Source organism: Cornus florida, unplaced genomic scaffold (genome assembly GCF_030987335.1).
Source record: "Cornus florida cultivar Cherokee Brave unplaced genomic scaffold, ASM3098733v1 CherokeeBrave_3.0.0_Hap2_Chr07, whole genome shotgun sequence".
Taxonomy (NCBI): domain Eukaryota; kingdom Viridiplantae; phylum Streptophyta; class Magnoliopsida; order Cornales; family Cornaceae; genus Cornus; species Cornus florida.
This window is the reverse complement of record NW_026775577.1, coordinates 2,352,779-2,379,189: the sequence shown is the minus strand read 5'-3', so window position 1 is coordinate 2,379,189 and position 26,411 is coordinate 2,352,779. Positions and strand designations below refer to the sequence as shown.

Sequence of the window (26,411 nt, the reverse complement as noted above, 5' to 3'; positions counted from 1 at the left end):
CTTTTTATACATTATTTTAAAAATTTTGAACAAAACGGATTCAAGGGTGGGTTTTATTTAGGTTTCAAAAAAGTCTCCAAAAACTCTAAGAAGAGAAAATGGTTTTCTAAGAACTAAAAAAAGATTGTCATTTTGTCCTTTGTATATGTATTTTGTCTTTTCCATTTTCTATTTTCAGTAAAATGTTGACTGAATTTTCAACTCAAACAACAACTAAATTTGGAAACTTAATTAATACCATACTCTTGGGACTACCTCTGTGGTATTCTCTCGTAAACTTAGAAAGAAAACTAAATTTGTTCGATATCAAACCAAATCATGAAGTATTTTAAGAGACTCGAAACATGTATGCTACGTCCCATCAAACAACATTAAGTTGGATGTTGATCCTCACCAAGCCCTGGCCACCAATTAATGGGTCTTATCCGTGGATGTAAAATGCCCAAGTTGCATTTACTTTTTGGTAGTCACTACATAAATAACTTCAGAGTGCAACAACAATGAACATTGATTATCAAAAAGTAAAAACATGTTTTTTTATGGACTCTCCTGACCACATAAATTGTTCAGATTAAAATATAAATTATAAAAATAGAATAACATCAATTCTTTGTAACTTATTGCAGGTATTTAACCACCTGAACAATATACTTGAATTGAACTATAATGGATAAATTACTGATGAGTAATTTTCATGATGTAGTTCATAAAGAAAAAGACCATTAAGGACCTACCACATTTGGTTCACTGTTGCCCATCTCAATCTCACTAAATAACTTGTGGTGTAGCTGGAACTGTGAATAAAAAACAGTAGTTACAGCACAACCAGAGAGTAAATTGAAAAGCCTAACCGCCAAACCAAACACATTTATAGGCCCCACTACTTAATAGCTATCAATCTTCACAACCTTCATAAAGAAATTATTTGATCATAGGCTGTTTCATCTGTGTAATGATCAAAAACAATTAAATCTAGCCAGTGGATTAGATTTATTTCCACCGGCCATGTCCATCTGTATATTCTTGAACCTGATCCTCTCTGGTGCACTGGATGGTACAGTGATGCGATATTCTGGTTAGCTACAGATGGTTATATGGTCATCGGTTCAAGGACGTAAGGTGACCTTGCTTTATCGGGGTAAGAAGGGGTGGAGAAAATGCCTAAAGCCAACGTTCGAGTACCTGATCTTAACACCTCATACAACACGTATACTTCTAAGTTGCAACACTCGGCAACATATGTTACACCGAGTTACAACACGGCAATACTATTAGATAAAGAATACAACACATTTTCATTAATTTAATATTGTTGCGACCACAATTTTATGATGTGCCATCTTCTGCAATTTATTTTACAAGAAAGTCCAGTAAATGTGTACTGGAGATAATCCTAAACAAAATTTACCTTGTGTCGCATGCAACATTTTGCTCAGGAGATTATTTGAATAGTGTTGCTTGCATGATATAAAATTCAAATCTTAGTTACATATTTCTCGGTTTTCGTTCCACTGAAACACCTTGACTGATTTTTATTTCAGTTCATCAAGTACCAGAAACAAACTACAGCAAAGCTAAACTGTCATACAACATAAACATGCAGAAGAGACCATAGTATCATCCCTAAATTACGTGATAAAAACATAGGTACCACTTCGAATTTATAAACAGCTAGCGGCATAAATTCATTGGCGGTGTCCTTCTGGGAGAGCAACCACCCTGTGAAAGGGTACAAGCCTCTGAGGTAAGGAGCCATCTTCCTCATCGTCATCAAATTCCAACACATAACTGCCCAACAACACATTTGTTAATATGCAAGCCATGGCAAGAAGAAGAATAAGCTGCATTCTAAGGTGACGACTCCCATGAGCGCACATTCTCTCAAAATCACGCATATAAATGTATTTTCCAGAACTATGCAAAACAAAGACCGAAACAAAGAGAGAGCTACTTACTCATCAGTCTTCCTCTGAAATTTGCAAAATCCATCCAGAAAATCGCACAGCGTGCAAAATGCACTAGTCAGTCTCATATAAGACATCAAATAGATTGTAATTAAATTACAGGTGACACAAATCACTATGACTACTCAAAATAGCTGAAGAACGGATTGCCAGGAAACCACATAATAAACTTGGATGCAATACTAAATAAAGATGATGAACAATATACCTTGCGTGCGTGGACTACAGTTGCTTTATACAGTGCAGTTGTTCCTGGATAGACTGCCAAAACATGTCTTCCAGGAAGAAAATCTTGAGCGCCAGAGGGATCATTTCGCTTAGGGAAAGGTATAATATGTGACAAAGGCAGCTTGTACTTTCTGAAATGACCAATACGGTAAAGAACCCATCAGTCATATGCAGTAGCCAGAAGTAGATCAATTTAGAGTAAGAAACCAAATTATTGTTATATGCTTATACAGTCAGGAAGATAAAATAAAATGTTCAATGCATGGTTGCAAGTTTAGGCAATTCGAATAGAAAAAAATTCAGGCAATTCGAAAGGAAATGACATGTAAGATGAAAGCAGAAAGCCCAACACAAAAAAAATGCAGACACAATGAAACGTATGGAGACAAACAGAAAACCAAAAGAGAGAGTTAAAGAAGAATGATGTAAAGAGACAACTGCACAACTCAACCCTAAGATTGAAGTCCATGCTCTGTAATTATGAATAGCAAGGACGTGTGTAAAGGTAATAAGAGAGAAAACACGGCAGAATTGGATATCAGATAACCGTGCACCTCGTCCTCCAAACCTAAATCGTTTGGCCTTCATCGAATATGTAAGTGCAAAATCCTTCCTTTCCCTTTCCCTTTCCCATTCCCTTTCCACTAACAAAACCACCAACATAGGAAGAAAATGTCGAAGATGTTTAATGTTTAGAAAAATAAACATTTGAGAACAAAGGTGTTTGGCCAAGTAAAAATATATTTGAGAACGGAATTTCTTTCTTGCAAAAGAAAAGCTTATTGATTGGCCTTCAGTTTTTGCATTGCCAAATCTCATCAATAATGCCCTTGAGCAACTAGTTGAATCAGCAACCCATCTTCTTCTGCTTTCTAGCATATCATGAACAAAAAACTATATCCCAGCATAAACTCATAAATTGATTTGGATTTACATAATTGTATCTCGAAAATGTTTTACTGATGAAGTTGTGATTTGTCAAACACGATCAGCCCTTTGGAGGGATGCAGTGACAACATGGACATGTGTCAACATGCATTTTGATTTGTTTTGAATAGTGTTATAGAAAAACATGATTTGCATTTCGATCAGTAATACAGTAAACATGATTTGCTGATTCATAAATTAAACCAACTTGAATGCAGTTTCAACACCAGGAAGACAACAACAACTATATAACATCATTATAAACAACAACAACAACAACAACAACAATCAAGCATTTTTCCCAACTACTTGGGGTCGGTAACATGAATCATATGTTTCCATTCCACTCTATTTTGAGGCCATAGCTTCAGTCAATCCACATGCTATCGTATATTTCCTTACTAACTCTACCCACGTTAACGTTGGACTTCCTCTTCCCCTAGTATTAGCCTCGATGTGGACTATGTCACTTTTCGTGACCGTCAAACTTGAAGGTCTTGTTTGCACATGTCCAAAGCATCTTGACTGATTTTCTCTCATTTTATTTCCAATTTGTGCTACTCCAACCATCTTCCGAATGTGATCATTTTTATTTCTATCCTTTCTAGTCTTAGTACACATCCACATATCATCATGCATCAAAAAACCAAAGTCACAAAACAATTTAACACTTGAGGTAAGTAACTCAAGTGTGATCGTTTTATTTCTATCCTTTCTAGTCTTAGCACACATCCACATAACATCATGCATCAAAAAGCAAAGTCACAAGACAATTTAACACTTGAGGTAAGTAACTACATGCAGATGTAACTCATGTATCACAAGTTCACAACATATAAGTATGAGCTTGCATATAACAGCATGATGTGAAAAAAGTTAAAGGTATAACAATTGAGACAGTAAGTCAACCTAGAGAAATACATATAGCTGCAGAAAAAGATTACCTCTGGCCACCAGGCTCCTCATCATCACCTGGTTCCTCATCAAGTACTTCAAATCTGCATATAGAGATATATTTGGACATATAAGGATTTAACAGATCTCAAAATGAAGTAAAGGTGGAGTATCCTTCATCTTGTTCCATCACTATACAGTAACAGCAGAAAGTATGTCCGACCTTATTTTTTTGGTAAGATGTTTTATGACCTTCTCAGTTAAAAAAATTACAAACGGCCGATTACAAAGAGATGGTTGCAGTGAAGAGACAATACAAGGTGAAAAAAAAAAAAAAAAAAAAAAAAAAAGCAAAATATTTCCAATTTCCATATTTGTAGATTAGTACTAGTTGGGTTGCAGCGAATAGAGAATAAAAGTTAAAACCAGAAAGAGTATTTTCCATACTCGTAGATTAATAATAATTGTAAGTTGTAACATAACACAAAATTTGTAATTACATATGGAATACATCATATCACCACCCAAGCCACATGGCACAGTATGTGTGTAGTGATTAAAAAACGAAAGGCAAAGACTGGTAACCTTGTTCATGCATTCTTGATTCCACTCTCTTAATACCAAAAATATGTTTTCTTCTACTAGATCAAACAACATCAAATAATAAGAAGAGAACAACCAAAGCCTCTATATTTATTTATTCCATATACCACTCATGTACCGCATGACATAAGTAAACAAGAAGACAAAAGAAAATTTTCACTTGGATAAAAACATAAATCTTTATAACAATTCCAAAAGTTAATCAGTCCTCTGATCTCTATGGCCCATACTTAAAACATAGTGACATTTTTGTAAGCTTTTTTTGGGGAGTTCGGATGATACAGTATAGGATCAAACCAGGATTCATTATAAAGTAATAATAATAATAACAATATAATATTTGGATTCATGGGAGAACTAAATTCCTATAATTATGTATAATAATCAGCAGCAGCCACCGCATATTGATATGACATGCTAAACTGATTTGTCCAGGGACCATATCAACCAGAAATGTGAGAACAGTATATGATATAATGTGATCTGTGCTCTATCAGTTATAAAATTAAGCTATATAATTGCCCTCATTCCAAATATCTATATATAAAAGGAAACAGAAAAAACTGAAGCTGATTGGTGAAATAATACTTACTCTCTTGTCTCCCTATCAAAATGAGTTACTTTAACAACAAACCACTCATCTTTCTCAGCGTCTTCTGGTGTGACCCTAGCGGCTACCTGAAAAATATAGACGTTAAAAACAGAAATATAGTATGTGCTTCCAGCATAAAAATTATGACGGAATTGCGTGAAGTACATAAACATGTAAGAAAATGGAAATGATTAAACCAAGATCAATAAGAAAAGATTGGATGCACTATTTAGAACAACAAACAGAAAGGTTATTGTTATAGAGCTTGATGCATACTTGTTCACCCTTGAGACCATCGAAGTGGTTTCGCACAGATGGAGAAAGCCTTGAGATATCTGAATCAGCCTTCATCCGTTTCTTTTTCTGTTCATTACCTTCTGCAACACGGGCAATTTAAATTTTTTTTACAGAATCTAATACAGCAACACAAACACTAAGTATTGAAGATTCAAAAATTACAACGCTACCACTATACTTAATTCTAAGGCAGAAAAGGCAAATATCTACTCATTGGGAGAGCTGTGCAATTTGAGCAAACATTTCTTGCCAGATTAACCTAGTTAAATAAATTTCCTAGTTCAAAATCTATCTGAGCAATCATGTTGTACACAAGAAAAACCCAATCACGAACCAAATTTATTGTTACTGCACAGCTATCAATTAGATTAACAATAATGAAACAGTCAATCTGAGTGAGGACAGCAAAGAAGATACATCATGGAAATATAAATTAGCACTGTGCTTTAATTCATGGATCTGTCTTTTGAATTATCTGCCTCTCAAGATACCCTTCACTGGATTCTAGTCTTTTGGGACAAGAGAAGAGTGTAAAGGTTACAGGTAAAGGAAGGGCAGAAGAGGAAATATTTGAAGAACAAAAATTACATGCGAATCGCAAAGTTCTTAAAGATGTCAATGGAACTCCCAGGCGCACGACCATCAAATAGGTATCAGAGATGATAGTTGTTTGACTATTTTAACTACAAATATAATTGGTAAGTAAACCAAACCTAGAATGTAAAACTCAGATGTGTACCATTCAGAATACAACGGTAACAATATAACTGTAATGATTAAATGAAACAGAAGTACGAGGAAAATGGAATATGCATTCCTAGTCATATTGACAAGAAAACCAATTTCCTAAGAGCTAGGACAACAATGAGCTGTGCGTCCATTGTGCAAATCTTAAAAATAAAAGCTTACATCCAACACTAATTTTTAGTTATAACACACACCTATCCTTCTGCGTTGTTGTCCTGGAGGTCCAGAAGGCATCAGAGCATCCAGTTGACCTAATAACTGAGTGGATACGCTGCAACAAAGCAAAATAACATCAGTATGGTTTGGAAACAAATATTTTATTCAAATTTGAAAATAACATAAGATAAAAAATGTCTTATTCAATATGAAAACAACATAATATCAAATGAACTGTATAAGGAGAGGACTAGCCTCAATTGAGTAAAATCAAAAATAAAACAAGAACAAAACATTGAACACAGACCCCAGATACTAAATAGTAAATATATATCTTATGACATTTATTAAAGGAGTGAAAAGCAAAAGACACGCCAGGAAAAAGAACATAAACATCACCAACAACATCAAAAATATAGATTAGACATACGTCACTTCACTTTCTGAATAGTCTTTAGCTTGAGTGTATAAAATCTTAAGCCTCGATAATGAATTTTCACCAAGTTTCTCAACCACCTCAGGAGCTGTAGCAACATGCAAAAAATCAAAGATATAAGATACCAGCTGTAATAGTTTTGTGAGAAAACATTGGCTCGTCAAATAACACAAGAAATGGTTGAAGGAAAGCAAATAGTCACAAAAAACATATTAGATCATTTCATCCCAGTAGTTGGCACTAAATCTACTGAGAAGAAAGAGACAAGTGTTGTAAAACCTCAATTTAGTCGATTTAATAGTGGGAAGCTCCAAAGATTATCAAAAGAACTAGGCAAACATACATACAGAGAGGAGAAAGCCTCAAAAAAGTAATATGAATGTCAAACCTAACTGTAAAGTTTAGACTTAAGGAAAGAGCATGTTCATGAATAACAGGAGAAATTATTTAAGCAAAACAGGCATCATTTATTATTTTGATCCATTCTCAACCCCAGTGTTATATATAGCTCTATATCTACCTAACAAAAAAAAAAAAACTTACAGTGGTTAAATAGGAATAACACAGCTTAATGTAGTTGTATAACCTTTAAAATTGATATTATGCACAGTCAATCAATCATATAGAGGAATCAATGAGAAGAAAATTATTGAAACAGACCTACCAAAAAGATATTAAAAAAGAGAAATTATGCTATGAAGTCAATCTCTTGGACTTCTTTTGAGATGGGAAAAAAATAGATGTGTATGCTAGAGGTAAACAAATTCACTATTGCACTACTTGATCAAGTCAAAAGTTCAAAAAATCAACCAAGCTAACATGTTCTTTTTCAAAATAGAGGCTGGTTGAGCAAGAAATCAGAAGCTAAAATATCATAATGTAACCAAGACAACTTTTCACATTTCTAATGCTATGCTAATGATCTATATTACATGGGCACTCCAAAATATGTGAATTAGCAATCTGAAGCCTATTTGCATATGGGTGTGAGGTATATGCCTGACAATATATGCAGTTAACAGGTGTCCAAAAGGGGAAAATTACACAAGGAATAGCAAGGTATCGATCAAACTTTACCTAAGCCACAAGACAATCTGAAGCAAGACTATCAGAAAGAACCAATGCTAAGGGGTCATTAAGTCATGAGATACATGACAAAAAGGAAATGATGGCTATTACACAAAACTTAATAGTCGAGTCTTTGATGTCTTTTTCTTTTTCTTTTTCTTTTTTCTTTTTTCTTTTTTCTTTTTCTTTTTCTTTTATTTTTGGGTTAGGGAGTCCTCAAAGTTGAATCTTCAATATATCATGCTTTACACTTCTTATATTTTTGTTATATTTTATCTTTGTTGTCTTCCTATCCATAAGAAAAAATAAAAATACATGGACAAGATATGGTATTCAGAACACCATGGGAACAACTGAACAAGCAATCAAGCATATGTATTACCACTAGGAAAATGATACATCCTCCAAATTCGGAGGATGCCAAATAGGTTGTGTGTGAGTGAGGGCCGTGCACAACATGACATCACCCACCCACACCCCCACTCACATACCAACTATTCGGCAGTCACTGCTCTTACCACTAACGTGTCCCACCAGCTAATTTGTTTGGTTTTTCAACAATTATAAATATTCATGTCAGTTTTTATTTTGCAATGGTTCCTTGCAGCTTTTATTTTGCAATGGTTCCTTACTTATCAAAAATTTAATAAAAATAAAAAATTTGCAATGGTTCCTTATATGGATATTCATGTCAATTACTTGACATGCATGGTTCTTTTTCTTTAAACCCATTGCAACTGTTTTTGAAACCAAATATGCAGATTCAATAGGCATATCATAATTTTAGTGTAATAAGTTTCCCAAGTTATAATAAATGTGACTTAAGGTTCGGTAAGGTAAATTTTGAGTGAGGAGCAGATGAATAAATGTGTATACCTTTGTGCCTCATTTGAAAATAGACCTGAAGGTTCAAGCCTACTCCTGGTTGTCATGGGACTATTCCTTTGCCCTCTATAATATAGGTCAGCACATTACTTTTTTCCAATCCTTTTCATTTTTTTTTCTTAATATGTAAATATCATACTACCATGCCCCAGTTAAGACTTGAACTCTGCACTTTTCACTTTCAATGCGGTATGAAATATCCCACAAATTTATCAATCATGAAACAATAAATTATTGAGAACTCGGTGCATGGTGGATAGTTAAAACAGATACCGAACGTTGTCATGTATGTAATGTTCTAAGAGAATGGACGCGGGCACAAGACATAGTTAAACGATACGACGTGGATACGCAGAAACATCAAACTCTAAAAAAGTAGGACACGGACACAGCTAATATAAATATAATTTTTCATTTAGATATCTACTGAGAAAGGCAATAATAGAACATCAATTAATTTATAATTTATATATTAAAGTTACATAAGCTAAAAATTTGAAGCTATTCAAATATCAACAAAAAAATATTATATTATATATAATATGATTATTCTATCTTGTCATTATAGTTATGTTTTATTAATTACATATTTTGACATGTATTTAATGTCAATTGTTTTAAGGAAAAGGAGGGGGGACACTTTGAACGTATGTGAATAATGTTGTTTCTAAGACTCTCACGTGACTCATATGTCCGAAATGTATCAACCAAATGTCTGAGATTTGTCGGCCAACTGTCCAAGATGAGTCTGTCAAGAGTCCAAAACCATAAAAATTATTTTTGACAAGGCTATAAGCGTTGATCATGTGTCCAGAGTCTCCAAGAAGTATCAGTGTCGGACACAAACAAGACACCATTATAGAAGTGTCCATGCTTTTTAGGTAATATTAGTAACTCCGAATATGGATCCAGATATGGGAAAATGAGCATGCACAATGATGAAGCATCTATTTGCTCAATCAGTTATTCTCTTCATATTGATTAGAAGTTACTACTGAATTCCATATGATTTATTTCCCCACAAGCAGCATCCTTGTAAAGCATAACCAGAAAGAAGTCCCTTTTCTGTCTTATTCCCACACTTCTCTTCCACTTTTGAAGAGGCAAATTCATATAAGCAATCATTTTTTTGTTTTTTAAAGTTTGATATTATAAACTTCAATCAATCAATCAATCTAGAATAAAATTTGCAAATAAACTATATCTAATTGTGAACTGTATATAAAAAAAGTTCAATTTTGTTTTTTAGTTCTTTTACCTAATGAAAATTTGAACTTGAAATAAATGCACGTTTGTCAACTTGAGGAAACAGAAGACCACAATTAACAAATACCCAATCACATGTTTTTCATAAATGTAAAACAAATATATACATACTCAAAGATTGAGAAATTCAAACAAACAGTTATGACGATGGTGATGATGGAGTGAGGTGTATGATTAAGGTGAGACTCACTGGATTGCAGCTTCTTGTGTATCTTATTGATCTCGAGGAGCACATCCTCCTGCTCTTTCCTCAACCGATCGAGCTCCCTCGAGTTCTCTAAGATTCCGGGGATGTCGGGCGACGACATTCTTCGCTTCCTCGGAGATCGTGTCGACGGATGTTTCTAGAAGCTTCTGGAAGTTCCGACAATACGGCTAGTGTCTGATCATTTATTCGAGCTTTTGAAGCGATAACAGAGGGATCGGATGGAGAAAGAGAGGGCTTGATTAATCAATTCGATGGCCTGAGAATTTTCAGTGCGATTTTCTGGAAACTTTGGGTCTGCGAAGAAGGGAAGGATTTTTATTTTATTATATTTATTTGTTGTTTAATATGGTAGTAATAGGGGAATCTATCGTTTGATTTTTTTTTTTTTGGTTCGTTTTTTCTTTTGATCGGAGAGTATATGATGCTTGGCACGTGGCGACTGATAAGCTGGAGTGTGGTACTTTGCAACAATACCTCCACGTCATGATATCATAAAATTATATTCCTCAATAAAGTAAAAATGATTATGGTAATTTGCAATCACACGTCAAATAAAACAGGAACGTGAAAACAGTAAAAATATAGGTTAAGTGGGAAGGACGATAGCAGAAGGCGTGGAGCGTGAGAACTCATTTAGAAGAATTATGTGGTTTAGTTCACAACATTGAGGTTTGTAAAGGCATATAATTTAGGAGAGCGTGACCCAATTGTCTTTTGAATTGACCAGTTAAATCATTAAAATACAATATTAGCTTTAATAAGACTTTTTATTACCAAAATGATCCTTAGGTTAAAAAAAAAAAAAAAAAAGACCTCCACCACTGTGGCCCGCCAACACCATACGAACTTATAAATTTTTAATTGGGGAAGCCCAACTAGTAATATAAAATTAAAATTTTAAAATAATAAAATCATTATAAGAAAAAATAAAAAATGGCATGTTTAATGCCCTTCTTAAAATAGATGGATTAGTTATATTGTCTCAAAAATATGATTTTTAAATATATACATATTTTTTATTTTATAGTAATATATTAAACATTAAAAAATTATTTTAATATTTAAATATTAAATATCACCTTTAAGTAATCAAGTTAATCTTTTCATTTATTAGTATTTACTGAAACATTAATAACTCGGATATAAAAAAAATAAAAATAAAAATAAAAAATAAATTTAATAACACAACTGTTACAACTTACAAAACTTTTTTAAGAAAAAAAAAAAACTTACAAAACTTGTGTTTCTATGAAAAACAATGTCCAAAAGAAATTTTAATATTTAAATATTAAATATCAACTTTAATCAAGTTAATTTTTTTATTTATTAATATTTACTGAAACATTAATAAATCGGATAAAAAAAAAAAAAACATTAATTACACAACTGTTACAACTTACAAAACTTGCGTTTCTATGAAAGACGAATGTCCAAAAGAAAGAGGAGATGGGCCCATTCTACGTGCAGAGGCCACATCTCCAATCGTTCTCGATCTCTATGAAGTGTATTTTGGGTGTGAAAACCCTCCTCTTAATTATACTTAATAACTTCTAATAAGCATGATTATTAATTTTGATTGGAAGGAGTCAAACCCAAGAATTCCTTATAAAGGGTAATGACACTCTGGCCCACTCAATCGTACGATTGTAGTTGAATAATTCATATTTGCATGACAAATAAATAAAATAGTAAAATCTCTAGAGAGACCAGCTCAAATCAAAAGCCACCAATTAAAACCAACATCATTTTTCAAAAGTATTAACTAAAGACAACAAATTTTATTTCATGTGCTCACTCACACACTTAGTTTCCCTACAAGCGACACAGATTTTTGACACCACCCAAAGCTTGACCGTTCCTTCGATGACCTGTCAAACCTCTCTTAACATAGGAGAAGAGACGTCAATTTTCTCTCAGCATGATTTTTTCTCGAGAAAATCAGGACATCATTTTCTTTGAAAACCTTACCGTTAAATCTGTTTGTTTCTTCTTCAGCTATAGGTTCTATTACTCGAAGACGAACCACAAATAATAAACTACACTCGTCCCCATTCGATTGCACAAAGCCTCGGAGATTCGGAGGTTGCAGCTCTCAAGATTCGAAGGCTTTGAGGTTCATTCTAGGGTTTTCTCAAGCGAACACATTGTATTTTCCATTCCACGTACGTTAACGATTAAATTGTGTATATATATTAGTTTTTAATTATTTAATTGTTTTATGTTGGTTATAAATCTACATTTACATATATGTACATATATGAAGCTTTTGATGCTTGAGGATAGTTCATAAGTTTACAATGTCACATTATCTCGGGTTTGAGCGTGAAATGTCATGAACTAACTAGTTGTCTGCTTTATGCTTGTGTGTGTAATATTTAATTAAATATATGTATTTGTGTTTATATGTAAATGTATATGCAATATATGTATATGGTTCATATTAAAATTATATGAGAGTTTGATTCGTTTTAAATGAATTTTGGTACGAAATTTTAATATATAACTTTTCAACAATTCATTTTTAAATTGTTAGATGAGCCCAAATGGTAGTGATTTTTTACAATAGTGATTTGTTGTTATAAGAATATTAGGTTTTCGCGGTTCATGTCTCCAGAGACTCTGGTACTACACACAAGCCTCCCTCCAAGTTTTTTACTTTAATAGAATTACTATCTTGAAATGCATTTGATTTGTTAAATTCAAATCCTAATATTGTTACATGGATTCATCTTTACAGATTCTGCTTCAAGAGAGAGTCCCTTGTTGGATAATTATTTAGAAGTTTATGAAGATTTATGTAATTCAAAACAGGTTTGTTTTTCTTAAATTAAAGTCATCTCAATGAGAAAAAAGAAGGAAAAAAAAGGGTACTCTTTCTGATTTTTATTGTTTTTTTCTCATATTTGTATGTCAGGTAGATCTCATTGGTGAGGCCTTGACAGGAAGTTCAATCAGAAAGGTTTTAGTGAGAGAGGCGAAGAATCGGGCTGCCAGGACTGTAATTGTGGGGATCAGTAAGCTAAGCCCTCTCGGGTAAGTGTAGCAATAGCATTGTTTTACTTTAATGTTATTACAGTCCTGGCAGCCCGATTCTTCGCCTCTCTCGCTAAAACCTTTCTGATTGAACTTCCTGTCAAGGCCTCACCAATCGATTGTAGTTGAATCATGACAAATAAATAAAATAGTAAAATCTCTAGAGAGACCAGCTCAAATCAAAAGCCACCAATTAAAACCACCATCATTTTTCAAAAGTTTTAACTAAAGACAACACATTTTATTTCATGCGCTCCCTCACACACTTACTTTCCCTACAAGCGACACAGATTTTTGACACGTCTATATCACCACCCAAAGCTTGACCGTTCCTTCGATGACCTGTCAAACCTCTCTTAACAGAGGAGGAGAAGAGACGTCAATTTTCTCTCAGCATGATTTTTTCTCGAGAAAATCAGGACATCATTTTCTTCAAAAACCTTACTGTTAAATCTGTTTGTTTCTTCTTCAGCTTTAGGTTCTATTACTCGAAGACGAACCACAAATAATAAACTACACTCGTCCCCATTCGATTGCACAAAGCCTTGGAGATTCGGAGGTTGCAGCTCTCAACATTCGAAGGCTTTGAGGTTCATTCTAGGGTTTTCTCGAGCGACCACATCACGTACGTTAACGATTAAATTGTGTATATATATTATTTTTAATTATTGAATAGTTTTAGGTCGGTTATAAATTTACATTTTTATGAACTTGATCATTATACATATATGTATATATATGAAGCTTTTGATGCTTGAGGATAGTTCATAAGTTTACAATGTCACATTATCTCGGGTTTGAGCGTGAAATGTCATGAACTAAATAGTTGTCTGCTTTATGCTTGTGTGTGTAATATTTAATTAAATATATGTATTTGTGTTTATATGTAAATGTATATACTATATATGTATATGGTTCATATTAGGTTAGCTATAAGTTCACATTGTTTTGAACTTGATCATTACAGCATATGTGTAAAATCAAATAAGTACTTCCATTAGACAGCTATTGGTGAAAGAGGATAGGTCGTCTTTTCTGTTAGTACTTTACAATGTCACGCTAGCTAGGGTTTAAGTGTACAATGTCATGAACTAAATAGTTGTCCACTTCATATATTGAGAAGTTATTAGGTAGTCTGGACCAATCAAAACGCCATGCAACCAAATGTGTCACCTTTGTTCAACGTAATAATTTCTCATAGTCTAGTAGGGTCTCTAAGAGAAGACATAATGCATAATATGAAAGAATGGAAAAAAAGAATTCATGTGGCCTACACCATCCATATAGGATAAAGGCAAGGATGATGATGATGATGATGCTGTGAGATCAATTGAAGTTGTTGATGATAGGTGATCGATGGTTTGCCTGTTATTTGGGGTTGTTTCTATGTGCAATTTGAAGGGGTTTTTCTAAGAGGATCTAATAATTGCATAAGAAGAGATATACTTGTAAAGAGCAGAAAGCGTGGGACATGTGGTTGTCCGCTCATGATTTTGTATTGCTATCTTATGAATTTTCGTTTGCTCTGTTCTTTTTTATAGTTTGTTTACCTCTGCATAGACTACATTTAAATGTATATGAGCATTAGAGGAAATTCCTGGAATATATTATTTTTTTCAGGTTTTGTGAGTTTGGTATGACTCTTTTGGGTGGGTGAGAAATGTCTGCCAGAGGAAAGTGCAACTATTGTTCTGTAGAAGGAAAATAAGAACAAGTGGTATTATTTTTTGGTTGGTTTTATTAACCTGCCCTTTTCTGTTGAAATGTCTTTATGACATTATCTGCATAAGTTGGCAATTCAGTTACTATTTTGGTTAGTTTTTTAAGTTAGATTATGTTCCGTGTATATTCTAATTGTGGGTTTCACCCAATGGAATAGAAATATCTTGAAAATCCCAATTTATGTAGTGAAGAAAACCTCCAATTGCATGCAGTTTTTAAATTTTTTCTGCTGCAGTATGTGGTTCAGAAGTCATTTTGATTCTCATTCTGATCTATGAACGCATGTGTTCCATCGGTCATATGTAATAGATAAGATAATCGTTGATGTCGACTCGGTTCCACTATCCTTGTTCAGCAGCAAATTCCTCACTGCATACTTGTAATTATTTAAAGCCAGGGGTAGAATTCATGCAAAAGGATTGAGCAGAGTTATAGAATCCCCTGTCTTGATGTAGCCTGCTAAATATCTAGATGTCAGCATGTTTGACTTCTGCTTCATCATTGTTTTATTGAGATTTGGAAAAAGTGTGACATAGGTTTAATCAGCAGTTTATTACTTTCTTCTTCTTAGGGTTGTCCTACTACCATGAGGGTAACCTTCTCTGTTCTGGAGCTCTGGAAACTTCAACCTTGAATAGCATGTGGGCCAGCTATTGCTCTCCAAGTTGCATCTTCTATCTTTTGCGATTCTGGAATCAGAGATTGTGACTAATATGGGATTGCTTAGACGCAGGTTCAGAACCTTAAGCAATTTAATTTCTTCACGAGTAAAAGCTTTGTTTACGGGTGTTCTTGTAATACCTTTCGTTATTCAAGCATTTACAACTCTATAAAATTTTTGATAATTTTAAGTAGCATTGTTTTGTGTATTTCTAACCTCTTCTTTTGGTTGCATTGAAATGGTAAGAAGACCCAATGAGATAATGAGGCTTGTTATAACAACTGTTATTGGGGTTGTGTTTGGCTTCTTTTTTGGAGTATCCTTTCCAACACTCTCATCAAATAAGGTACGGAATATTGTCTTATTGTTTTTATTTTACTTTTTTCAATATCTATTTATATGAATATGATATGCTTTTCTTTGTTTCTTCTTATTTTCATTTTTTTTTTTTCAAATTTCTTTAGTTATACGTTGTCTTTTTCATTGTTTACTGTCCCAAAAAGGTCTAATCTTTTTGTTTTTATATTTGATAGGTGAACCTATCCCCTAGTCTTTCTGCTTCCATTAATACTTCTCACATTGAAAGCAAGTACTCAGGCATCTCAGCACATGCATTGTTGGAAGTCTTTTCTTCTCTGAAGGAACATAGAGATAACTTGACTCAAGTTCACAGTAATGAAACAAAGGTAGATTTTCTTTCATTGATTTGAGAAAGAGATCATGGAACTTCTAAAAGTGCTTTATTCCCATTTCTGCCGTACTATTGCTGCTCCACGAATAGAAATTCTCTCTCTCTCTCTCTCTCTCTCTCTCTCTCTCTCTCTCTCTTCTTTTTTCCTTTTCTTTTGAGGCAGATTGGGGCTTGGGGGAAGCCATTTTTTTTTACTTGTTAGCTCATATTTCTGGCACAATCAATTGTAGAATTTTTTTTCTCAAGCGATCTGGTCGAGCCCACTTTTGGGCAAACACAAACACAATACTCTGGTGCAAATTCAAGTTTTGTTTTGCCTCCATACTTACTATTGGAAAAGTATTGTGAACATAGTGCTCTCTTGTGTTTGTAAATAAGTCCAAAAAGAAATGGCTGGATTCTTACGGAAGTTGCAGTTTATGCTATGCACTGCTTTATGAGTTGAGGAACAGAGAAGTCTCCACACAAAGTTAGACTAGTCGTAGAAAAATGTATGAAAAATTCAATAGAAGAAAATAAATTTATCAAAATTAAAATACCAATTCATAGCCCAAATCTGGTTGGAAAGAATTGAACAATTAAAGTTGGTATGAAAAAACCTTCACTATACATGGTCAAAAAATTCCCAGTTGCCTTAATCTCTTCTTATCAAAAATAGGTGCATGGGTAGCTGATTTCACAAACACTGTGTTTGGCGACATGGAATTGGAGCCTTGGAATTGGGGGAATTGGAGAAAGTTTTGGTTCAATTTTCTAAGTTGCTTTTCTCCAATTCCACCAATTCCAATTCCGAAGTGTATCCTTGATGCCAATACACTTGGCATTCTCTATCCCATCATGTGCACCCCTATAAGGATCTGCATATCACATCACAAACTCGCTGGACACGTGATTCTCCTATTGACACATGAATTTGTGAACAACCTCCATTCTTCATTGAAGAACATGTGCCCCTTGGTCCAACCATGCAGTGTCTGGAACTAGGACTTTGTCAAAGGGGTCAAGCAAGATTCTCCATATATGACTCATCATTGGCAAGGGCTTTATTTTCCGTCGTGCCCTCTTTGGCGACATATCTCCTACTGCATGGTGCCATATTTCTATTGCACACGGTCAATTATCAATCTCCATTTACACACTTCTTTCCAAATTGGGATCTCCATTGTCTCACTCTGCCCATCAAAAGTCCTATCTTGATATCTTGGTGAGCATGTAACCCTGTCACATTTTATGCCTGCCGAGTCAAGAGTAGGGTTGAGGAGTCTCGAGCTTGATGCAAGGCCACAAAGTGACTTCTGGATTTTTCCATGGCCCACCTGGGATCCTAGAGGTTTGTTGCTTGCCAATTGAAACCAAAGGTTCTCTGAGGTGTGCTTCCTTCACAGTTTAGACCTTGGCTTGATTTAGAGAAGAGTGATACCACATGACCATTGAGAAAACACGGACATGATATCATGTGCACTCATGCCTCTTATATACAAGGGAGTGATCCCTATCCCAGTTTTAGGAACAATAACAAGAGAACACTGGATGGATTTAGTTCCTGTCTTTGTAACTGGAGCATATTTTTTAAGAACACCATTAGGAGGGTGATACTGACCTTGGAGTTCTCCTGAATTATTCTATCACCACCACTTACTTTTGTCTCCTAAGGTCGGCTTAGTTTTCACTCTAGTTATTATTGGGAATTCTGTCATCCTTGCGTGCAATACCTCTTTTACTATGACAGTACAACAAACACCCAGAGGTGCTACCTCTAACTCCTCACAGTGGCATTTATTTTCAAACCTACCAGGTGCTACTGATACTGACCTTGGAGTACTCTTGGATTTCTCTGCTACTGCCAAACTCATTGACTTCTTGTACCTTACATCAATATAATAGTGGTAGACTCTATGTTTCTGTGAGGCTCTTGTTGTGATTGAAAATAGAGGTCCAGTACGGTGTTAAATGATCAGTCAACACGGAATATTTTGAGAATGTAGAATCTTTCTTTGTAAATCAATGGGTAATGCATAAAGATAGGTCCATGAATTTGTATTCCCTTTAAATTCCAACACCGTGCTGGACAGCTCATATCTAGGTTGAGTTATGACAATCAACCTGCGTACCTCGGTTTTGTATGATAAATGGGAAATGTAATGTAGTTTATCAATTCCGAACTTCTAGTCATTGAACTTTCCCTTTTGTTAGTTATGTAATATTCAAAAAAACATTTGCAATGACCTGTATTCAATATGTAATTTTTTCAGAGATCATTGTTTATAACCTTCATGGTTTTCAGTTATAGCATAAACTTGTAGCTTTGATTATTTGATTGCAGATTTGGATCCCATCGAATCCTCGGGGTGCTGAAAGCCTGCCCCCAGATATCATTGTACCTGATTCAGATTACTATATCCGCAGATTGTGGGGTGAACCAAGCGAGGTGTGTTTCCACTACCGACTTGAGCGAAAGCCACATTTGATGGTTTTTTTTTTTTTTTTTTTTTTTTCTTCTCTCAGTGGTACAAGAGAAATTTTGCACCTGAGGCAAATTTAATATCTTAGGAATATCAAGAACATCTTGCATGTGCAATTGTTTTTAGCTTGACACGGATTTAATCATAGATGGCAGTCAATCACAAGAATTGCTAACTTTGGTGGGGGGAGAGAGTGGAGGAAAACTGTTTAGTGTGTTTGTGGAGAGCAAGCATTAAGAAATAAAGATTCATTTGATATTCTAGATTAGAATCATTAGATTGACATGTAAGCACAATAAAAAATATATATATAATTTAATGTATTAAAAAATCATTTTAAGAAGCTTCCAAAATTGGTTAGGCATGTAAAGAGAGGCAATATATTTGACTACCTTCTTTTTCTTTTCAATTCATGTTCATCCAATTATATATTCCTTCTTCCTTCCTGCATAATATATAACATGCTGAAGAAAGATAAGATGGTTCCAAATGGTCTGTTAGACATCAGACGCAGAGAATAAAAGGTGTAAGAAGCAAACGTACTTTGAAAAGTTTCATGATAAAAAAGTTTCAATTCATTAGTGAATAGTTTGGCTATTGCTACAACGATGACGTGAAAATAATTGCTAAGATTTAACTTTTTCTTGTGCCTACTTAATCTTCTCGGTTGTCAGATACTTCCACTTTTAGACATAGCTAGAAGATCTGTAATTTTGGTGCTGTTTGAATGTTTAATAATTTATTAATTTATTTGAATAATTAATTGATTAATAAAACAACTTCTGCAGGACTTTACCATCGAAAAAAAATATCTTATAGCATTCACTGTTGGTTTTGACCAGAAAGACAACATCGATTTAGCAGTTAAAAAGGTCAGACTAAACTCTTGTTTCCTTCCCGCTCCCTCTTTTCCTCTCCTGTGTCTGCACACATGCGCTCTCACTCATGCTACTTAACATTATTGCAGTTCTCTGAGAACTTTACCATTCTGCTGTTTCACTATGATGGCCGGACAAGTGAATGGGATGAGTTTGAGTGGTCAAACAGGGCTATCCATGTGAGTGCTCAGAAGCAAACTAAATGGTAACTATTGTTATTCTCTCTTTTAATTCCTTAATTCTAATTGGGTGCCAAGTGTGTTTTTTTTTTTTTTTTTTTTTTTTTTTTCCTAAGGCCTAGTTCAGTCATGATTTAACATACACTCCATGAAATTGGTCCAAGGTGGTATGCCAAACGTTTTCTGCACCCCGATATTGTAGCGCCCTATGACTACATATTTATCTGGGATGAGGACCTTGGTGTGGAGAATTTTGATGCAGAGGAGTGAGTATTGAAAATTTAATTATCATGTTGAGAAATGAGAATGAAAATTCTGCTGCGTGAACTAGGATTTTAAGTTTTAATTCCTCAATATTGCAGATATATTAAACTGGTGAGGAAGCATGGGTTGGATATTTCACAGCCTGGTTTGGATTTGTCTAGTGGAATGACATGGCAGATGACTATGAAGAGAGATGACACTGAAGTTCACAAGTAAGAACAGAGCTTATTGTCCCCATCTGTATAACAATAAGCTGACCTCTCTTTAAATTTTCATTTTTACCTTTGCAGAGAAACTGAGGAAAGACCTGGATGGTGCGATGACCCGCATTTGCCACCATGTGCAGCGTATGTACACAATTTAAAATCCATTGTATTAATAGACGTGTGCTTTGCATCTGTCATAACCCTCTGCATATGATGTGAACATCTCATCAGTTAAACCTTTCAATGCACAGATTTGTTGAGATCATGGCAACCGTGTTTTCTCGAAATGCATGGCGTTGTGTTTGGCATATGATTCAGGTATGGAGCAATATCTTTATATGCTCCGGCTCCTGTCTCAGTAATTTTAAAATTATATACTACATATATATATATATGAAAACAAAAAATCTATAAGCATGTTTTTGTGGAGCCTTGAAAAATATTTGTCGTGTCATTATTGCAGAATGACTTAGTTCACGGGTGGGGTATTGATTTTGCTCTCAGGAAATGTGTAGCGGTTAGTGATCACGATTCTCTTCTACTAATCATTGCATGCTCCTACTTATTGTTATAAGTCTTGTCACATTCCCCTACATTTTTCTTCAAAACAGCATCCTGCTCATGAGCGAATAGGAGTTGTAGATGCTCAATGGATTGTTCACCAAACTGTTCCTTCACTTGGGAACCAGGTAATAAGACCATGCTTATTACTGCCACTGATAAATCTATGATATTGCAATGAAATGTTGATGCTATCTACTTTCAATAGGGTCAAGGAGATGACGGAAGGGCACCATGGGAAGGGGTAAGCAGAAGTTCTGTCCTTCGGTTTTCATTTATTTCCACAAACATTTACGAAGCATGGGTTGTTAAATTATATCAACTCTCTTGTCTCAGGTGAGGGATAGGTGTAGACAAGAATGGGGAATGTTTCAAGATCGCCTGGCTTCTGCAGAGACATCTTATTTTACGTCCAAGGGGATCACTCCGCCTAATTACACTCGTCTGGGGGATATCTAGTCATGGCAGCAGAAACTCTGGATAAACTACTGATCAACTGTTGTTTTTGTTCAACTATTGCAGTGGATAGCTTCAGAATAAGAAAATGCACCTACTGCTTCGTTGTTAATATTATTTGTTCTTCTTTTTTCAGGTTTCTACCTTACTTTCCTTTTACTTGCTCAGGCGTAGAATTGGAAAATTTTAGCATCTTCCCCACAGGCTCTGTTCACTTCTTTAGTACATGTGTTTATTTTGTTTAATTTTTTTTTTTAGGTAAGATACTCGAACAACCAAATCATACACAAGTAGTATTATGTCTTTCTTTCTCTCTCTCTCTCTTTCTGCCTACTGTGTAACTGTTTGTTTGGATTGATGGTGCTGCCATGGAAAGAAAAAGAAAATTATGTTTTTCATGGACTGTTGGAATGATAGTTGTGAAATTGTTAGCAGGCAAGTACCATTTTGCACATGGAGTGTGTGATATATTACAGGATTATACCATGGATGTGAAACATAGGGAAATGTATGGTAAATTGGTATTGCTCTTGTGAAAGTAGATTAGACTCCAGCTAAAAGTTGTGCCTACTTGAGAAAGTAATTAGAAAATTTTGTAAGAAAAATTATGTATTATTGTTGAAAAGTGTTACCAACGTTTTAAAAAAGATATATTTTTTTTGAATGTTCAAGTAAAGACGTACGCATTTATAATAGTGTTTGTCCTTAACATTGTTCATAAAATAAATCATGCTATTTGTTTAGTTTGTAAAGTGATAAACTAAAAAGTAGTACTCCCACGTTTCAAAATACATTTTTCAAAATATATTACTCTATTATGAAAAATGTGACTCATAAATGTGAGTCACAGTTTCTAAATCGATCAAATATTTTGGATGTGAGGGAGTAATCTACAAGTTATACAACTCTTCAAAAAAAAAAAACAAAAGCATGAGTATGCAAAATTGAGAATGATAATACACTGATTAAATGGAATCTGGTAAATAATATTTTATGTAACATTTAAATGGATCCAGTGTTTCACTCACTCATAAAATACTTTGAATTCCCGCTTTTTCAAAAATTTAGTGCTTTATATTGCTTGATTTCAATTTTGGGAGCTTCGTATCAATTTTATCTTTTCCCGCTCGGTGGAGATGGAAACAGCAGATTGGGAAAACGAAGACTGGGAGTTCGTTAACGACGATGGCTTCGTTTACAAGCGCAAGAAGCGCCGCCTCGACCCCACCACCACCTCCTCGGCTCCGCCGCCACCAGATCCGGCGGCTGAGGAGCGAAACCGACGGCAAAGGAAGAAAAGGGCGCTCGTGAAACTGAGAGAGAAGTATCAGAAAGAGATTGACCAGTGGGAACTTTTATCAAACACCGTGAAGGCAATCCAAGAAAAAGCTCAAAACCAACAACAGCAACAACGAGAACAGGCGCCGTCGTCGTCCCTTTCGGCCATCGTCTCGCCTTCTCCGTCGGCGCATTCGTCCGAGTCTGCATGCCGGAGATTAGTAGATGAGCTCCTTTTACGGGTAAATAGCTTGCATTCTTTAGTTCTAGGTTTTCTTTTTGAACTATCGGATCGGTTTTTCGGCTAAAACAAGAAGTATGTGAGATAGTTGTGTAAAGGGTTTTCATTCTAGGGCACTAAATTTGAAAATAAGAGTCAAGTATTTGGTTTATTTGCCCCTTTTTTCCCCTCAAATTTTCTCGGCAGCCAAACGAAGGAAAGGGTACTAATTTTGAAATTAAGATTAAAAAAATTACTGTAAATTATTTCTCCTTTTTTTTTTTTTCTTAAATTTTCTCGGCAGCCAAACGAAGCTAATCCAAAGCAGTAACTCCACCAATTGCAGCACAGAATTTTATATGCAATGAACGCCTGTTTAATTTATAAAATTATTTTAGTCTTTTGTTTTCAAGTTTGAGCTCAATCTTAAAAGAACCACAAGGAGAACCAACCATTTTCAACTTAGGCTGAGACCTTTAACTAGAGATTCAGGTGGGATTGGTTAGGTGAACAAGAGCTCACCGGACACTGGCTATCTCCCAAGAAAAGAATAATGTTATGGTCTCTCATTGGTACCATCTTGCTTGACAAGAAATTCACAAGCAAGGAATGCACGACCCAGTCAATTTTGCCCTCAAAGATGTGGTTTGCACATACACACATACATGTATTTCATTTTTATACATATAGGCATATACATATGCATACATATATGCGTATGTGTGAGATTTGTGCTAATTTAGTGTCTTCACTTTGCAGGTAGAAGCAGAGGAAGCAATTATTCAGAATATTTCAAATCTTTGTGATTCGGCCGAAGCCATTTGCAATGCACAAGAGGAGCCAATGATGCAATCGCTAATTGATCTTCCAATTTGGGCGTCGCCACGTGACCTCATGGCATCCTTGTGCGACGAGTAATAAAAATGAAAAGCTGAGTTCTTGGAGTAAGGATGTCAATTCAGGTCTTCTTCTATTGGTATGCCATAAATCCTTAACTGTTATGCATGAAGAAGACCTTTACTGTACTATATGTTGTTTTCTGTTATGTAGATTTCTCTTTATACAGAGATTAGAGGGTAAATTTTAAATTAGAACCATGATTGATCAGGACTTGTTTAGATGAATTAACAAGTTGATGAATGTGCAAAAAGTGCATTCTTTGAACACTAGGGTAAGAGATTTATCAGGCCGTTTCTCGGTGCAAAGGTAAAAGTTTGGATTGTAAAGAGTGAGAATGTGTATTTGAGAGTGAGAAAACCCACTCGGAAGCTTTGGTCTTTCTGCAGTTTTCCATATGAAAATCTTGCATAGGACTAGTATTAGTAATGGTCTGTTTTCTTAAGGTTGTGTTGCAAAATAGCTGTAGAAAGGATAGTTTCTGATTGAGTAACGAGGCAAAAATATTATTAATTAAATTCTTGCTAAATTTGTGATATTATTTCTGGTCTCTCTTTTGCCTTTATCTGCTTCAATGAACACTTCAAATATCATTTGCTCTTTGCAAACTTTTTGTCATTTTTTTCCCGGTAAATTACCTATTGACATTTAAGAGAGCAGAGAAAAGAAGAAACTTGTTACTTTATTTATTTATTTATTTTTTATTATTTTTTTTGAACTGTCACATTGCAATGCTTAAAATGTTCCTTGTCCATTATGCACAAGCTCAAAAAGGAATGTGGTTTAGGAGGAAACTAGCTTGGTCTTAATAGAAAATATTGCAGTAAATGCAATGGATGGCCTTGTCTTAGTCTGTTCAATCAGGGATACTTATATTTTCTGGAAGTGAGTTTTTTCCAAATCAGGTCTCGACTTCTTTGTTACACTACTAATTGAAGCTTTCCGGCCAAGTGTTGATTGATCTTGATTCTTCTGAAATTCAGCCAAGCTTTACCTTGTCAAAATGTCCAACTAAGCTTACTCTGTCCCGAACATAAAATCATGTCCTGTTTTCAGTTTTGCTGTTCTTTTCCATCTTTTAGAGGAGTGGTAAATGACAGACAAAACTTCTCTATGAGCAAGTGTAACGGAACTCGTAAGCTTATCCTTTCATTTCCTTCCTTTCCAGTTGCAATCTGTTCATTGTTTCACCCCAATTGATCTGTACCCCGGAATTGATTAATTATCAACTTAGTGATGAATCAAATTCCACAGTATAGAACTCAGAACAGCAAAAAGTAAAATGCAACGAGAGAGGAAGTAGGTTTGTCTCTCATTAGGCAATCGAAGTAACAATGTTTCATTGCATGCTGATGAGACCAGATGGCATTGCAATTTACATCAACAGCTAAAGAAGTGCTATAAATCTCATTGCCTGTTAAATATATCAATTTAACATTTTTAAACAGACATGGAGGGTTCAACTGTAACATTAAGTGTATTTTGTGAAAAAGGTTTATAGAGAGTAAGGACTAAGTTATAGATTCCACCTATTTCTTATGTTAGTTTTACAAAATGCAGAACAACATTAGCAGAACATATATGTAAGCGGTTGCGGCTTACAATGAGCTATTTTCAGGTTTCTGATGTCTCCTCCTCCTCCTTGTGCTGACTTGTGCTATTCAACACTTCACTGACTTGTGTGCTATTCATTTTTCTCTCTTTATATACATATATGTATAGGGTCAAGTGCAAAAAAATCCATGCTATATAAAAAATGTGCAAAAGATGTCTTGCTATTTAGTATGTGCATATATATACCTAACATTTGAAAATATGTGTAAATTGCCACCTAATATCTGTTGACGGTTGACCATCATTGACTAATTTTTTCTTTAATAAAAACCCCAAAATACTCTTAATGTACCCTTAAAAACTGAAATTAGTGTTTTTTAATTTGTATTGTCTTAAGGGCATTATAGATATTTCAGTCTTTAAAACGATGAAATATAGGTTTTTTGTTTTTTTTTTTTTTCCCTGAACACCAGTGGTTACCCTATATGTATATTTATATAGTTGTTTTGATATGATATCATTTCATCAAGCCCAAATCCAGCTGCTTGGCCTACTCCCTGGGCTCTCATACCAATCTGCGTTAATTGACCCACTGCCACTGTATTGGGCCATCCCATTTAACAATTAAACCAAGAATGGGCCCAACCAGCTTGGTTACTAACATACTATGTGATTCATCTCTCTCTCAAACACACACAAACACACACATTAAAGCGTAAGTAGACAACCATTTAACCCATCACACTGAGCGTAAGTTTTCAAAATCACCCCTCTATTGTTAACAGCCAATGTGTCTAAATTCACTTAAAAGTGTTATTTGGAAAAGTAAGAGTTTACGTGGACTATAATAAATATATGGGCACATGATGTGTTAGGATAAAAGAACGGTAAGAACTGAATGTAAACGTTTTAAGTGCTTTCAAATATGCATGGATCGTTAAGGCCCAACTCGAATGCACAGTTTGGTAGAAAGAAGAAAATTGGATGGAAGGGAGATAAGAAGTGACGGCGTGAGAGAGACAATCCCAATGATACTGTCTTTTCCTCTCTTCCTCTTTTTATTTGGTTGGACAGAAGA

General features: G+C 34.8%; 3 protein-coding genes across 10 annotated transcripts; 2 read left to right on the top strand and 1 right to left on the bottom strand.

Annotated features, from left to right (window-relative positions):
* Positions 1 to 1,271: 1,271 nt before the first annotated feature.
* On the bottom strand, positions 1,272 to 10,641 carry LOC132315728 (SAGA-associated factor 29 homolog A). The gene is made up of 9 exons (XM_059814097.1): positions 10,254 to 10,641; positions 6,839 to 6,932; positions 6,447 to 6,523; positions 5,485 to 5,585; positions 5,209 to 5,294; positions 4,064 to 4,117; positions 2,173 to 2,323; positions 1,956 to 1,969; positions 1,272 to 1,788 (listed from the first exon to the last, which is right to left on the bottom strand). The coding sequence occupies exons 1-9, from the start codon at positions 10,369 to 10,371 to the stop codon at positions 1,686 to 1,688; spliced, it is 798 nt and encodes a 265-aa protein (XP_059670080.1). The 5' UTR covers positions 10,372 to 10,641; the 3' UTR covers positions 1,272 to 1,685.
* A 1,501-nt stretch (positions 10,642 to 12,142) lies between these two features.
* On the top strand, positions 12,143 to 21,695 carry LOC132315725 (uncharacterized). 8 transcript variants are annotated; one of them, XM_059814088.1, is made up of 18 exons: positions 12,143 to 12,433; positions 13,009 to 13,082; positions 13,190 to 13,304; positions 13,777 to 13,929; positions 15,598 to 15,759; positions 15,934 to 16,033; positions 16,221 to 16,373; positions 18,702 to 18,806; positions 19,629 to 19,712; positions 19,808 to 19,923; positions 20,062 to 20,163; positions 20,260 to 20,373; positions 20,452 to 20,508; positions 20,619 to 20,685; positions 20,831 to 20,884; positions 20,979 to 21,056; positions 21,137 to 21,172; positions 21,265 to 21,695. In XM_059814088.1, the coding sequence occupies exons 5-18, from the start codon at positions 15,740 to 15,742 to the stop codon at positions 21,385 to 21,387; spliced, it is 1,209 nt and encodes a 402-aa protein (XP_059670071.1). In that variant the 5' UTR covers positions 12,143 to 12,433; positions 13,009 to 13,082; positions 13,190 to 13,304; positions 13,777 to 13,929; positions 15,598 to 15,739; the 3' UTR covers positions 21,388 to 21,695. The 8 variants fall into 8 exon arrangements, with proteins under 8 accessions (XP_059670071.1, XP_059670070.1, XP_059670073.1 ...); XM_059814087.1 differs by having other exon boundaries at positions 13,186 to 13,304; XM_059814095.1 differs by having other exon boundaries at positions 12,144 to 12,433; positions 13,186 to 13,304; positions 15,937 to 16,033.
* Positions 21,696 to 22,358: 663 nt separating this feature from the next.
* Positions 22,359 to 24,308, top strand: LOC132315727 (uncharacterized). Its single transcript, XM_059814096.1, has 2 exons — positions 22,359 to 22,904; positions 23,642 to 24,308. The coding sequence occupies exons 1-2, from the start codon at positions 22,521 to 22,523 to the stop codon at positions 23,798 to 23,800; spliced, it is 543 nt and encodes a 180-aa protein (XP_059670079.1). The 5' UTR covers positions 22,359 to 22,520; the 3' UTR covers positions 23,801 to 24,308.
* Positions 24,309 to 26,411: the final 2,103 nt, after the last annotated feature.